General features: G+C 35.6%; 1 protein-coding gene across 10 annotated transcripts in view; it reads left to right on the top strand.

Moving 5' to 3' along the window:
* The window catches only part of PCDH9 (protocadherin 9), an 880,956-nt gene extending 864,535 nt beyond the window's left edge, over window positions 1-16,421 (top strand). For all 10 annotated transcript variants that reach the window (XM_070578887.1, XM_070578883.1, XM_070578885.1 and 7 more), the window contains one exon: window positions 14,238-16,421. In XM_070578887.1, coding sequence (XP_070434988.1) covers window positions 14,238-14,611 — 374 coding nt within the window. In that variant the 3' untranslated portion in view covers window positions 14,612-16,421. The remainder of the gene's footprint in view (window positions 1-14,237) is intronic.
* The last annotated feature ends 254 nt before the right edge of the window (window positions 16,422-16,675 follow it).

The raw sequence follows: 16,675 nt of genomic DNA, 5'->3' as shown, positions 1-16,675 counted from the left end.
AGTACATTGATGTTGCAACAAAATTTGTTGCAACAAATTTTTTTTATCTCAGAAAAATGATGAATGATTCATGTCTCATAAAATCAAAATGACAGGTAATGTTTTTGATGATAAATATGGCAACATTATATCTTTTGAATAGTTGGGAATTATGATCAACTACCAATAAAATAATGAAATGCTAAAGAGATGTAACTTGTCTTCTATCATCAGAAAATTATACCCTGGTTGGCAATAGTCAGAGCAGAAAATATGGGAGGAAATCTCAGCCAAATTTATATAGATGTTACAAAATTCGCATGCAATACTTATTATTTTAAGAGAGAAATTTATCTTTCAAAGATGTATATTAATGAGGTAATTTCTCTGGATTTACAAGGTGCATTCAGAGATAAACATACATCTTGGTCCGGAATGGGTAATCCTGGGCATCACCCTGAGAGGACAAGATATCTCTCCACAATACTCTATTATGTAGGCCATTTTCAATAATTCCCTTAGGAGATTCTTTCAAAATGTAGCATTATATTTCTCATTTTTAAAGTAGTTTTTCTTTATGTATAACTGTGTTTAAGCAATGAATTTCAGCATGATATTCTATATGTAATCTAACGTGGCATGTTAGCCTCTTCTAAAATCACCTTTTTCCCTAAAATTTGTTAAAAGTAATTTCATCCCTAATAGTTGTAGGCCAATATATTTATAGAGAGCCTAAGCTAGCTTAAATTTTTCAATACGTTCCCTATTCAAATTAATTTTTTCTAAATATCATCCAATTTACCGGGACATATCTGTACCATAGGGCTCAATCCGGCACAGTTATCTGGATCTCATTAGCACTCTGCTTCAGAATAATTGCTAATAATTACTTTGCTGTTTTCAGGCTTTAAAGAATTGTTTTGTTATGTATCCTATGAATCTGGATTTCTGAAGACATCTAAAGAACTCTGTTGGTTAAAAGAATTATGACCTTCTGGCATGATGAAGGAGTTCCCTGGGGTATAGGAAGCAACCTAATTATGTTTCACTTTGGAGCATTCCCACTTGCTTCAACTCCAAAGTAAGGTAGAACATAAGTGCTTTGGAATTCAGCTATTTTGCCTTTATTAATACCCTTCATACATTGCAAATATTGTCCTAGTGAAATTTTATGCTGTGAACTCTTAGCAATGTTTCCTATGTACAAGTAAGAACTATTTGATTATTAACTATTTTCTAAATGTAAATTACTTCTTGCATAATGTTTTACATACAGTGTTAATGTTAGCTCACTGATTTGGGGCTCAGCACATACGTCATTTATTCTTTCCTTTCAAAATAAATCTAGTCATTGTCTACAGTGGGCCAGGCCATGGTAACAGATGTCGAGGATGCAGTTATCAAAAAGCAAATTACCTGGCTTCGTGATGATTATATTCTAGTAAGAAAGCTAGATGATTAACAAATAAATATAATGTGACAGGTAGTAATGAGTGCTATCAAGAAAAATACAGCAGAGTAAGGGGATAAAGAATGACTGAGTAGAGGATATTATTTTTTTATAAGGTGGTCAGGAAATGCCTCTATGAAGAATTGAATTTGAGGAGACATCTAAATGAAGTGAGGGAGTAAGTTACTCTAAGGCCAATGAGAAGGAGAGTCCAGGAACAAATAATGGCAAATACAGAGGCTATGAGACTTCATTAATCTTGAGGTATTTGAGCCACAGCAAGAAAGTCACTGTAGCAGAGCAAAGAGAGTTGCGGGGGAGGGAGTGGGGGGGAGTGTTGAGACGGGGGATATGAAATCAGAGAGTTGGGGAGGAACCAGATCATGTGAGACTCTCTGGGCCAAGGAGAGGACTGCGGCTTTTACTCTGTGATTGGAAGCAGAGAAGTGAGGTGGTCTGCTTTAAATATCGTGTTAGGCTGCATAGCCTCCAAACTTACCCACATCCCAGTCCCCAGAACATGGGACTGTGTTGTCTTACATGGCAAAAGGGACTTTGCAGATGCGATTAAATTAAGGCTTTTGATATGAGGAGAATCTCCTGGATTATCCACGTGGGCACAGTGTAATCAGAATGGTGCTTAGAAGCAGGAGGAGTTAGAGGAGGTGACATGATAAAGGAAGTGGAGATTGGAGTGATGTGGTTTGAAGATGCAGGAAGGACCCCGAAGCCAAGGAACACAGATGTCTTCTAGAAGCTCAGAAAAGGAAAAGGGATGGATTTTCCCCTCAGAGTTTCCAGAAGGAATCATACCTGTCAATACCTTCACTTTGGCCTAGTGAAACTGATTTCAGACTTTTGACCTCCAGAACTGTTAAGAGAATAAATTTATGTTGTTTTAAGCTACTAAGTTTCTGATAATTTGTTTCAGCAGCAATAGGAAACTAATGTAAGTATTTTAGTTATATAGTTAGAACTATATATATATACATATTTGCCTCTAGTTAGCAATTGGAGAATAAAATATCAAAAGAGTGGAAGAAAGGAGTCTTGTTAGGAAATAGTAGCTTGGGCTGATGGGTTTGCAAAAGAAGAGATAGGCTAAAGAACTTGCTGATTGACTGTGTGAAGAGGAAAAGATAGATATATTAGTTTTTTGTTGCTGAGTAATAAATTAGCACAACTTAGTTTATAGCAAAACAAATGTATTATCTCAATTTCCATCTATTCGTTACCGCCCATGTCCAAGTGTGCTGGGCATGCCTAGGGGCTCACAAGGCAGAATCAAGGTGTCAGCTGCTCTGAGGCTCTGAGGAAGAGTCTATTTCCAGCTCATTCAGGTTGTTGGCAGCATCCAGTTCCTTGTGGTTGTAGGACGGAGATCCCTGTAGCCCTGCTGGCTGTGTTGTTCTCAGCCATTAGAGGCTGTTCAAGGATCGCTTCCGTGTGGTCCTTTCCATCTCCAAAGCAAGCCCACTGCGTCCTTCTTGTGCTTTGAATCTGAGCTCTTTTCTGCTACCAGCTGGAGAAAGCTCCCTGCTTTTCAAGGGCTCACATGATTATATTATACCCACCCAATAATCTCTTTTTTGATTAACTAAAAGTCAACTTTATTAGTACAAGAGTAACTTTATTACATCTGCAAAACCCCTTTTGCATTTGTGTTCGTCAGTCTGGGCTTCTATAGCAGAATACCATAGGCTGGGTGGCTAAAATAACAAACATTTAATTTCTTTCTCAGAGTTCTGGAGGCCGAGAGGTCCAAGATTAGGGTGCAGGCAAAAGTGGTGTCTCATGAAAGCCTTTTTCCTGGTTTTCAGACGGCCACCTTCTTACTATATCTTCATATAGGAGAGAGACAGAGCTAGCTTTCTAGTGTCTTCTTATAAGGTCTATTTGCTAAACCCATCATGAGGACTCCACCCTCAGGACCTCAACTAAAGATAATTATGTCCCAAAGGCCCCATCTCCAAATACCACCCCATTGTGAAGTAGATTTCAACTTATGAATTTGGGGGAGGGGGCAGAAATATTCAGTCCACGGCAGCCATATAATTTAACACAATCACTTGTGTGATATCTTATCATATTCATGGTCCCAAAGATTAAATTGGGAAATATTTAGGGGAAGGACATTTTAGATTTCTGCCTAACAGGTGCCAAGGCTGACTCCTTTTTATTTATTTTTTCTTTCTGAATTGAGCAAGCAGGTGATCTGTGTGCCATATACAAGAGTGGTAAATGCAGGGAGAGTAGCAAGTTTGAAGAAAGGAAAAGTAAGGCAAGAATTATGTAAGTTGGAAATGCCAATTAGGTATCCAAATGATGCCAAGGAGCTGGCAGTCAGATAGACTGACATGACTTCTCAGGAGAGATATGGGGCTGGAAATATAAATTGGAGAATCACCAGCATATATATGATATGTAAGGCCACCTAATTATTCAAGCCCATTAGATGGAGTGAGAATAACAAGCACTGAGCATTCCAACATTTAGGGGTCTGGAAAAGGTTGTGGTGCCATAAAAAGAAACTGAAACAGAGACGCCCGTGGTGGACGGGAGAAATCAGGAGAATGAGGCAGCACCGCTTAACTTGTTAGAATTGAAAACTCTTGGTCTCCACCCCAAACCTACAATATCAGAAGTTCTGGATGGGGTCAAGCAATTTATGTGTAAAAAGCCCTCCAGCTAACTCTGATCTCATGCAAAAGTTAGAGAACTTTCTTTGTTTAGACCACTGGGAAAGGACGTAATGGGGATAGTTAAATCCTCAATGTCCTTGCTTCTCAAAATGGGGTCCTTGAACATAGCAGCACAGAATTTGAGATATTGTTAGAAATAAAGGGACTCAGGACCCATTCCAGCTTTACTGGATCAGAATCTGCATTTTAATGACTTCCTCAGATGGTTCATATGCACATTAACATTTGAAAAGCACTGATCTGTGCTATGTATTAATTCAAAGTGGTGCTAAAACAATCCTGGTGTAAGCATACATACACACACGCCCTACAGATCACATGCACCATAATTGATGTTTTATTTCCTTTAAAACATAACCTTTAACGTCTTTTTAAATATGTAAATTGTCTTTAAATCCTTAATAACTTAACAAAGTATTTCCCCCAAATTTCCCATCTGGGAGAAGTCTCTATGCTCTGTGAAGACTGTGAGAAGTAGAATTTCTAGCCCAGAAACGAGGAGGGGAATGAGGCTGCAGTTATGTGTTGTTGGTGCTGTCAAGTCAATTCCAACTCCAGCGATCCTGTGTACAGCAGGCAGAATTTTTGCACTAACCTCTCACCTCCGGGGCTGTATCAGAGTATGTGCCACTGCTCTTCACAGGGTTTTCATGGCCAATTTTTTCCGAAATAGGTGGCCAAGTCCTTCTTCCTGGTCTGTCTTAGTCTGGAAGCTCTGCTGAAACCTGTCCACCACGGGTGACCCTGCTGGTATTTGAAATACCAATGGCATAGCTTTCAGCATCACAGCAACATGCAGCCACCACAGTATGAAAATTCAGACTTTGTGATGTGGTTCCCTTACTTGGAAATGAATGCGGGCCACGTTGGGGAGAACACCAAATCTTATCCACTAGACCACCAGGGCTGGCAGTGATAAGTGCCCCAGGCGAAAATTATCAGAGAGCACTGGGCAAACGAAAATTAACTCTATCAGTTTTTTCCCCATTCTAATTAAATTTACCAGAAATACGGGGAACAGTGGAAATTGCTCGAAGGCTAATTACTTCACAATATTGTGTACTACTGGCCTGGTTTCAGACAAACTTCTGAGAGTTTTTTAAGGGGACGTAAAATTATATAATTTGCTTCTTCATTTTTAACTTAAGATTGCAGCCTGAAACTAATCTGTAAAGAATTGCTTCATTTCTTACCACCTTAGATTTACTCTTTAAAACTTGTAGCACACCAAATAAGATTTACCATTTTTTTTAAAAGATACTATACAAATTGCAAGATATGGAGAATAATTTAGAAAATACCAGTCCATGAATGAGTTTTTAAAATGAAAGACATCAAATATGATTAAAAGAAATCGTGAACTTTAGAGGGAAGTAAATTTGATCTGCGACAATGTAAATAAGGTGTTTCGCATCAAGCAATTGTATCAAAATTTGAAAGTAATTTAAATAATCAATGAAAGTCTATCCCATTAGATTATTGTCATTCAATTGATTGCAACGTCAAATACTAACGGTGAATCAATAAAATTATCAAAGATAATTTTCTTTTCAGCACTTAGCTTTAGCAGATGAGAAAAGGCAGTTGATATTCATCGCACAGAGAAGAAAGCTAAAGATTTATAAGGAAGTGCTCTCCATTCTCTGTGAACTCTAAAGTCTGTTCAAATAGCAATGTCCTCTCCGGCGGAGAGTCTGCCGCTTGGGCTAGCCATGTGTTATTGTATTTGGACTGTCTCCATCTGCAAATGTTGACTTTTCATCTGTGACCAAGGAAAAAGATCTGTGAGGAACGTGTAAAACATTTAATCCTTGTTTACTTGTTAACCAAAGGTTTTGTCAAATCCTGCTAGTGTGGGTTTTTGCATTTGCCTCTCAAGGTGACTGTAGATACATGCAGAAAGCTGTGTTTAAATCTGAGCTATAAGCTAAAACTCTGATTAAACCATTAGATTTTTACTTAGATTTAGAAATATAAATATTTGTTCTAAATATAGTTTCACGTTCCAAAATATAAGTGTGACCTTAGTAATAGAGGAATCTAAAGGATCAATCGATTCATAATTTCTTTGCCCTGTCTTGGGTTTCTCATTAGTAAAATGAAATCTGAAAAGTTTGATTGTCTATGACAAACCACAGTGATATTTAATGAAAGAATAAAAGAATGATAGAGATTATACATCAAAATCTAGCCTTTTACTCTCAATTTATAGATGAGAAACTGGCAACAAGAGTATTTAAAATTACTTTCTTAAAGTCCGCACTAATTCATTGTTTTACTGGGACTTCATTTCTCTGTTTACCCTCCCTATAATGATCATGTCACTTGAGATTTCTGGACTAGTTCTGATTGTAGATATTCTATGCAACAGTCTCTTGAACCTAACATGAGATCAAACAAAAATTATTGAATGAATGAATGAATGAATAAAAAACATTTTTCCGAGGGCCAGCCCAGTGGCATAGAGGTTGGGTTTGTGCACTCTGCTTCAGAGGCCCAAAGTTTGTGGGTTCGGATCTTGGGCACAGACTTACACACTGCTCATCAAGCCATACTGTGCTGGCATCCCACATACAAAATGGAGGAAGATTGGCACAGATGTTAGCTCAGTGACAATCTTCCTCAAGCAAAAAGAGGGAGATTGGCAACAGATGTTAGCTCAGGGCCAATCTTCCTCACCAAAAAACAAAAACAAAAACAAAAAACACAACCAATGTTTTTCCCATGAGTATACATACTCAAATTTGCCAGATCTGTTTAGATTGTCCACATAACTATGCTATACTATTTCATATATAAATCTGAATAACAATTGCAATGAAATTTATACCCTTTGATTTTTTCCTGTATGATAAGAGCGAAGTAATAACTGATATTTATTCCCATGTAACACTGATTTAAAAATATCAGTTGGGCATAGTATAATGTGATGTGACAAAGAAATAATGTATCAAAAGGGAATGTGGACAGTGCTGAAAAATTTCCTCTGTTTATCATGCCAACGCTCATATTTGAAATTAATTTTTCCATGTTTAGATTGCAAGAAAATTGATTGATCTGATGTGTAATAGCAATTATTTAATCAATATAGAAAATGATGGAATAGTGGCTATTAGGGGTGACTATCAAGTGAATTTGCCTGACATCTTTTCAGGTTCCTCCACATTTATATAAACATTTAGCTTTAGCTTCCGTTCCAGGTAAACAACAAAAAGATACAATGTTGTTATGCTCTTACATTTGTCTCAAAAAAACAAAAAAGAACAAAAATAAATTGAGGGTGATAATAAGCTAGTAAAAATATTAAATTTTTCTGTATTGGTCACCTAGAGATACTAAAATTGACTTAAAATGTAGTGAGTGCAAATCGTCGCTCCTCTAAATTTTATTACAGAAAAGATTGATCAAGACCAGTTGCAAGTATGAAAATTAAGATTTCCTCAATGTGTTAATAATAGCAAGTGCAAAGCAAAACATAGGATAAAGGCCTACATAACATGGAAATTTCTTTAAAACAAGTAAAGAAATTTCATTACTGGGCCTAAATATCAGGGAAACTGCTTCATCAAATCCACATCAGTGGATGCATCTTTCACTTTAACGTGTTTAGTGATTCACAATTCTTTGCAAACTACGCTCCTGCTAGGGTAAAATCTTGGGGAAATACAGCAAAATGGAACTTAAGAGCAATCGTTTTGTGTAAAAATAGTGATATATGTTCTTTCCACAAAAAGACCATTATAACATGACAATTTGATGTATTTTGCATGGAAGAGGTACTTTTCTATAATAAAAATTGAACAAAACAAAAAATTGAGTGAGATATGCTGAGTTTGATCCAACGTGATATAAAAATGACTTAGCTATTTTACAATTCAATTTTGGCACTCTCTTTAGTCTTATTTTACCCAACAGTAAAAATTCTAAGGAAAATTCCTTCACATAAAAGGCTAAACCTTTATACAGTGTGAAACATCTCTGGATTTTAAAAAAATATATCAGTTTCCAGCTCTGGAATTAAAGGACTTCAATTCATCAGGTTGAAAAGCTGGTGGTCAACAGGCCAGAAGGTACATGTTAATGACAGCAGTGAGTTAATCAGTGAAGTATCAGATCTGCTTCCAGGTACAATAAAATGAGATCAAGGCCCATTCATGTATCCTACCATTTAAGTGTAGTTGGAGATCCATTAACCTGGATAGTTTCACATTTTAAAGCTGCGTCTTTAAAAGTCAGCAATTCAAGCAGCTCTCTGACAGCTGTTGATGCATAAACCACAGAAAAAGTATTTTGTTTGGTTTTGAGTGAGAAGGTGAGTTATACAAAGATGGAGAGGGAAATACATTGAGGCCTGATATAAATATTAATGGAGACAACTTTCAAGGAGCTTTCTGTTATGTGCTTTTGCTTTTGCTTTCAACACTTAAATGCAGAGACAGATGGCTTGTACAATTTATTGGCACCTGTGTCTTTCTACATTCAAAAACCAAGAACGATAACTAAACATGTAGATTGTGGATTGTGAAAGGAACAAATCATTTAGGTTTTTTAAAAAAAATCAATAAATCTTTTGGTGTTAGAAAAATCGTGATGGGGAATTTTAATTACTTCATTTTTATTTATTTTTATTTTACTATTATTATTTTTTTTGGTGAGGAAGATTGGCCCTGAGCTAACATCTGTTGCCAGTCTTTTGCTTTTTGCTTGAGGAAGATTGTCACTGAACTAACATCTGTGCCAGTCTTCCTCCATTTTGTATGTGGGATGCCTCCACAGCATGGCTTGATGAGTGATGTGCAGGTCCATGCCTGGGATCCAAACCCACAGACCCTGGGCCACTGAAGTGGAGTACACGAACTTAACCACTATGCCACCAGGCCAGCCCCTTAATTACTTTTCTTTTAAGAGAAAGGTCTAATGCTGATATTATAGAAAGTATTTATAAGCAGTTTGGAATCCTGATCTGAATTCTAAATAGATATTGTGTGATAGAGCACAAATAGAACATTACAAGATGTATGAAAAAATTGGAGAAACAGGAAACACACACACATGCAGACACACACACACACACATATAAAATCTCAAGGAATTTATTAAGAATCCAGCACAATATCTTATTCATGAGATACATGTTAGTTATTCAATAAATACCTGTTGAAAAAATGGATGTATTAAAAGTAAATATTCATCAATTAAGATAATTACTTAGTGATAACATTAAAAAATAATTGTATCAAAGATAAAGGGTAATATTTTAGTGCATAAACTTTTTGTAGTATTAGCAAAAATTGCCTGATATTTTAATTGCTATACATTTGATGGATAATCATAGATTATTTTCAATCATATTTTAGAAAATGACAATATTCAATATCATTTATTTTAAATAATGTTTTTCTCTTTTTTAAAAGCATAAAAATAATTCAGTCAGTGGTTCTAAAATTGAGGAAAATGAATTGGAAACTATTCAATGTCTAGCATGTTTCAGATTATGAACTTTTAAAGGACAGGGACTGTATTAGGAGACCAGTGGAATGACTGTGTTCCTTTTAATAATCCATCATCAAATTAAAAAATTTTGGGGTTGGCCTCCTGGCCAAGTGGTTAAGTTCGCGCCATCTGCTTCAGCGGCCCAGGCTTTCGCTGGTTTGGATCCTGAGCATGGACATGGCACCACTCATCAGGCCATGTTGAGGCGGTGTCCCACATGCCACAACTAGAAGGACCCACAACTAAAAAGTATCCAACTATGTACTGGGGGGATTCGGGGAGAAAAAGCAGGAAAAAAAAAGAAGATTGGCAACAGTTGTTAGCTCAGGTGCCAATCTGTAAAAAAAAAAGACTCTGGCCTTCAGAAGGGGTGGAGCTGGTAAGGACTCCTCTCAGAGTGGTGCCTGAAAGAATCTATTTCTAAAAAAAAAAAGCAAAATTTTTTTTCTTCTTACCAGTTCATGACAGATTTTATGGAAGAAAACTTGGAAGCATTGTTATTTCCCAAAATAAAACACATTGTGTTTTTTTTTTTTTTTCTTTTAATATCAGGGCAACTACCAGGAATTATATGTAGGCCCAAATAAAAAAAGTAAAATTTTCCCTAGTTAATGTCATGTCCCAAAATAAAAATTTACCAAAGCATAAAGCAAAGCATATTTTCCAATAATACAGCTCACCTATCTCAAGGACATAAGCAAATTGGTGTAATATAACTTAATTTTTTTTTTTTAATGCTGTCTTGATGCAGTTCTGAGACCCTGGCTAGAGGCTGGTCAGTTCCCTTTGTTGAGTAAGTCCACACCCCCTACTTCCCTCTGGAAGTTCTCAACTCCTGGGTCACTATGTACCTGCCATAGTTGCCCAGCGGTCAGGATTACCAGCTGATTTGAGACAAACCCCTACGCCCTGAAGCCTGAGAAATTACTCACATCAGTCAATCCACAGAGACCTCTGGAAACCTAGTTAACCCCACCCTGTCTGCCATAAGCTGTCCCCAACAGTCCAGTTTGCTGTTACTCTGTTCTTGGTACAATCTGCTATGTGGTCCTTCCTGGTGGGCTTTTCTCCTTGGGAGCTCTACGTAACTGAAACGTCTGGCTTTCATCTGAGTATCACTGTTTTGTGTTCCACGTTTTCGTAAGTCTTTAAATCTTATATGACAATCAGCTACCTAAAAGACTTAACTAAAAATCTACAAAACTTCTGTAAACTTATAGACTTTATCAAAGCCTTTAAATTTATTTACAAGAATAAATCATAGGAAGTACAGTTCTCAAAGAGCAATTAATATTATTTAATGAGCAGAAACTCATTTTTTTTGCAAGTTAAAGATATTGTATGGTACACACAAATTTTAACTGTAAATGTTTTCAATTGTCAATGATAAAATGGTAGAAATTACATAGTTTGGAACAAAGCCCACATTATCTTATAAAGCAACAGGCCTCTGTAAATCAGTTGACTGCCTCCTATTTCTTCCCAATGAAACCTTTCTCTTCCCTCTCAGTTCACTGCTTTTAAGGCAATTATTTATTTCCCAGGATAGACCAAGAGCTCCATGAAGTAGTGTTGACATCTGTTTTATTCACTGCTATATTCCTGGTGCCTGTCACAGTGCTAGCACATAGTACATGCTCAGTAAATATTTGTGGACTAAATAAATGTTATCTGTTCTGAAAAAAAGTATATACTCTATTTTTTAAACTATTTCACTCAATGCTGAAAACTTAGGGTCCACATATACTTATAAACACACACACATTGTTCTCAATCCTTGAGTAATATTCCTTATTCTCAGTCCTTGGGTAATAAGATGGCAATGTATGTTGGATAAGGTTATTTTAAAAATAATTGTGTATACTCTTCTATTTTTGATGTACTCAATAAAAACCTAATTCTATTGATATTTCTGAAGTAGCTGATAATTTATTTTTTTCTTTTGGAGATATTAACAAGAAAGAAAATATTAATCGTGCTGGGAAAGGAAAGATTAAGGGTTGGTTTATAGGGCTCAAGAAATATTACATATCAAATTGATGATTATTTTATCTCCTGTGGTGTCTAGAGAGGAGTGAATATGTTTAACAGAGAAGTTACTTCATTTATTAACTGTCACAAAATATTTCTAGGCAAAAAGATTTGTTGTTGCAGAAGCTTTTGGTGTGATGTTTGTGCAATCAGCATCTTCTAATATAATTACTTCAGGTCTACCTTTAAGCAGAGGATATCTTTAACAATTTCGCAAAACATTTCAACCTCATGAAATTTTATTTAACAATTAACATTGTTCATAGATCCTCCCTATTGCTTAGCACTATAAGGAATCAGAAGACTGATAAGTCATTTTTTTAAATCAATGGATTTCAAATCTAGTTGGGAGAAAACAAAAATAAAAACATACACTCATGAGTATACAGAACCTGCCCAAAAAGACAAAAATGGCATCAAGGTAAGAGTTGAGGGAGCTCCAATAGGAAATGTGTTATTCATCAATAAGGGGAGATCTGTGGAAATCTCGAAGCTGCATATGAGACATGAATTGGTTCTGTTATGGAAAGTTATGGAAAAGTTGACCCTTGAAAGACCCAGTAGTTAAATGAAAAAGGGCCAGGTAAAAAGCACCTTCTGAGCCTGTGATGCTGGTGTAGAGAGCATGGATTGGTTTGAGCCAGTTGTATTTGCTTTGTGGATACAGAGTCACCGAGCACATCAAAGTGAACCCAAAATGGAGAAATTCGTTTGAACTTTTAAAGTGTGGGCAGAATTCAGAAGGCAAAGAAAGGTTCATAGAGAAGTTTAAATTAAATATCCTAGGAAGTAAGTAATCATTGGAGCTTTATGAGAGAAATAGTTTTAAGTAATGAATTGTGTTTAAACAAAACAAACATGTTTGCTTTTGAGGGGATGGGAATATGGATTGGATGGGAAGGACTTTTAAGGTTATTCTACAGAGCAGATTTTAGATTTCAAAAATGACTAAAATTTGAGTTTGTCTGAAAGAGTACATTTTAGCTACGTTTTTTCATGTCCACTGTCCATTCTGATGTAGCCTGTGTTTTGTCGTCTCAGGTATTTGTCATCAACTGTTGCCTGTCTCAGCAGGCATTTTTATCACATGTAAGAAATATCTAGAATGTTATTTGGAAAAACAGATAAAATACCCCACAATTATTGGGCACTTATAAGTGTTAGTAGTACTAACTTGGATTTTAGCAAAGACGTACATTCCAATTGTATAGTTATTTTAGTTGTTGACTAGGCAAGCTTGCAGGTATGTTTTCTTCTACATTTTTATTCCGATGACTCTCTGCTTTTGAAAATGCTTTATGCTTCAGGCATTCTTGCCTATCCACTTAACCTCATTCATAAAATCAATTCCTAATTTCCAAGCTATCACTTATGGCTTGACTGTTTAATCAAGGGGAAAAAACACAACTTTTTTCTTTACCATTTGGCAGTAGTTGTTTTTCAGTAAAGGGCTGATTTCCTACACAATCAGAAAAGAGTTTGCTTTTGAAGTCATAGTTAAAATGTATGTTCTCAATTGCCTGCTGGCAAAAAATATAAAATAAAATTGAAACATCTATGGTGACTCTTTTCCCCCAAATATTAGATTCCATGTGATCCAATTTGCAACTTAGCTATAGTTTTATACCCTTAGAAATCTAGAAAATAGATTAAGCTCGGAAAGAACCAAAATGCTGTCTTTGGATGCAAATGGCTTCTTTATTTATTTGGACTTCAGAATGCTTGCAGCACATCAGATGTGCCTTTGGTAACATACTTTATTTAAAATATTCTTTAAAATGATTAATTTTTAAAATGTTGCGAAATTATTTTTATGTGATTTCATATATAAAAAAAGTATTTATAGGAAAACATGACATTTTACATAACTATTTAGAATATTTATTTTTTAATTTTTTTGCTGAGGAAGATTAGCCCTGAGCTAACGTCTGTGCCAGTCTTCCCCTACTTTATATGTGGATTATAGCCACAGCATGGCTGATGAGTAGTATAGGTCCGCACCCAGGATCTAAACCCGTGAACCTGGGCTGCCATGGGGCCAGCCTCTAGAGTTTTTATTTTTAATGATATTATATTTTAACTAGTGCTTTTGCATATTTTTTCATAGAATTGTAACATTTACATATTCTTCAACATTGCACATAAATTTTTTCTATTTCTCATAATTTCTCATAAATATGAACTTTTCATTGAGAATTAGGACATAAATCAGTAATAATACATATGGCATGGAAAGAGTTGATCAGAAATAATATATCATAGATATATCTGTTTATCCATGTTTGTCTTTTTCTCTCTGTCTATCTATCATCTGTCTATTACCTATCTCTATTTTTCTGTGTGTTTATGTTTCTGGATGTAAAGGAAGGCATAAAGAGGAAAAGAGATAAATGTTACCCCCAGAACAAGGAATTTGATTTCTTCTGTGTTAGTCTTAAACGGATGGGCAATAATATCTTTGAATTTCTTAATAAAGTTTTCATGAGAAAATGAGATCACCAATGAACTTTTTCTCAAAGAAGATAATTGTAAATAAAAATTCTAACCCCTTTCCTTTATTTTCTGTCTCTTGTCCTCTGCAGATGGGCCTCTGGGACCCCGAGGGTTAGCTGAAGCTACAGAAATGTGCACTCAAGAGTGCTTGGTTTTGGGTCATTCTGATAATTGCTGGATGCCACCTGGCTTGGGTCCATATCAACACCCTAAATCTCCTCTCTCAACCTTTGCACCCCAGAAAGAATGGGTCAAGAAGGACAAGCTTGTGAATGGGCACACCCTGACCAGAGCCTGGAAAGAAGACAGCAACAGGAACCAGTTCAATGACCGTAAGCAGTATGGCTCCAATGAAGGCCATTTCAACAATGGCAGCCACATGACAGACATTCCTCTGGCAAATCTGAAGTCTTATAAGCAAGCAGGAGGTGCTATTGAGAGTCCTAAGGAGCACCAACTCTAAAAATAAAGGCTATATGGGACCTAATAACTTTAATCTAAATAGACATGCTAATACCGTGTGTGTCAGAGCTTTATGTATTCAGTAGATCTCTACAACTATGCCCCTTATAGCAGGGAAATCCATAACTTTGTGTTAGCACCATGGAGGAGTCAATGTTTCACGACATAAGAGAGAAAATAGTTCTACTAGCCATGTGTTTACTAGAATTGATTAAACTCTCTAGAGATCTCGCCATTGTGCAAATATCCTTTTTTTTTTTTTTTAAATTGCATTTTATTTTGACCCTGGACTGCTGCTACGAACAATAGAATATGCATTTGGAGAGTAAGAAAGTTCCATGGATTAGAGTGACTGACAAACATATCCAGTTAGAAAATTGTGCTCTTTTTGTCATTGATTTGTGCTGGGACTGCTATACTTGACATTATACTTCAAAAAAAAACTTAAAAAGATAAGCATTAAACCTATTGTGCTGTTAACAACGTTAGTGGACACTTGTAAGTCAATCAGTGTTAAAGTATTTGTAAATAGAAGCAAGTTATTATTAACAACTTTTGTGTACTTATAACATTCACCTAAAAACTGTTGTAGCATAATCCTGTGTTTTATGGTTGCTTCCTTCCTTTTTTTGTTTTTGTCTCTTTGTCGTTATTTTTGTTGTTTCTTTCAGTGAGGTGTTTCTGTGTTAGTAGTCTGTCTTGACACACATTGTTCAACGGATCTCAAACACTTGTGTTTAAAAAAGGTTCTGGAATCTTGCTTCTTTTATGATAGCTTATCATGCTGGAATTATGTAAAAAATAAACATAAAAAACAAAAACTTTATATAAAAAGAAGGACTCCTGCAAAAGCTTGGAAATTCAGAACCTATTTTCTTGACATCCTTATTTTCAGAGTAGGCAAAAGCAAAATCACTTAATTAGTAGCATTAAGTGAGAGAGTAATGGGAAAGTGTTATCCTTCAGAAAGTGATATAATATTCTGTACTTGTCACTCATGCAAAACTAATGTATCAAAATTAGCATATCTTGAAGAAAAATTACTGTTCAAAACTAGTTTCAATTGGGCAAATGTGTGTCTACAACTTTGTTGAAATGGCAGAGTTTGTGTTGATCCTCATATACAATAATGTTGTTGTAACACAAGTGTTAGACCATAGCCACAAAATATTTAATGTGTTGTGCCTTCATGATGTAACAGAACATTCTCCAGGTAGGCTAGTTGGGGGAAATAAAGGGATAAATCTCTAATTATTGCTGTTTAACTGTTTGTTATCATAGTTGGTCAATGCCTGGCAGGTACCAGCATCTCGTCACTTAGGTCAAACCAGCAGAGTGATGACTAATGTTTAATAAGATCTCAGTTGCACGTGCAAACAAATCCAAATTTGAACATTCTTAGGAGGTTTTTGTTAAGGCATGACAGATGATTTAAACAAATAAATAGCATGCAACAAAATGTCTTTATTGAGAGAAGTGAAAGTTATCTTAATGCCACGGTTCAACATCAGTTTAAAAGTTAAAAAAAATAAAATAAAAAATAAAAAAAAAGGTTTGCTAATCTGATAGTTAATTTGTTCTTACCAAAAATAAAATTACTTTGTAAATAGCAATTCACATTTTTCCACAGTATAATGGAAAATAATGGGTAGGGGTGCATTGCTTATTGCAGTACATTTTTGTCGGTTTGTGAGGGGTGTTTGATGACTTTAACAGAATAAATATCTAAACAATTACCCTTGTTACTGCTTTGCCAGTTCTACGTTATTTACAATTATTCAGCTCTTGCAATAAATGTTCTGAATTCCTGATTGTAGTGTGTTAATTCTTGGTCAACATCCCAAGTGATCATTTCTACTCTAATTGTTGGATAAATATTTGTTGATAAAACTTAACTTTTAATTGGAAATCAAGGAAGATTTGCTAGGGGTTTAATACCTATGTTCTGAAAATATGGTTCCAAGTTAGAATTAAATTCCCCTAATGGTCTATGAAATCATTTTCTAGGGAAATTCACGGAGAAAGTTGGTTCACTTTCTAGTCAATATTCGTGCAAGTTTCATCA

This window comes from Equus przewalskii, chromosome 16 (assembly GCF_037783145.1).
Source record: "Equus przewalskii isolate Varuska chromosome 16, EquPr2, whole genome shotgun sequence".
Taxonomy (NCBI): Eukaryota; Metazoa; Chordata; class Mammalia; order Perissodactyla; family Equidae; genus Equus; species Equus przewalskii.
Note: the sequence above shows the minus strand (reverse complement) of the source record. Positions and strands in the feature narration are given on the sequence as shown.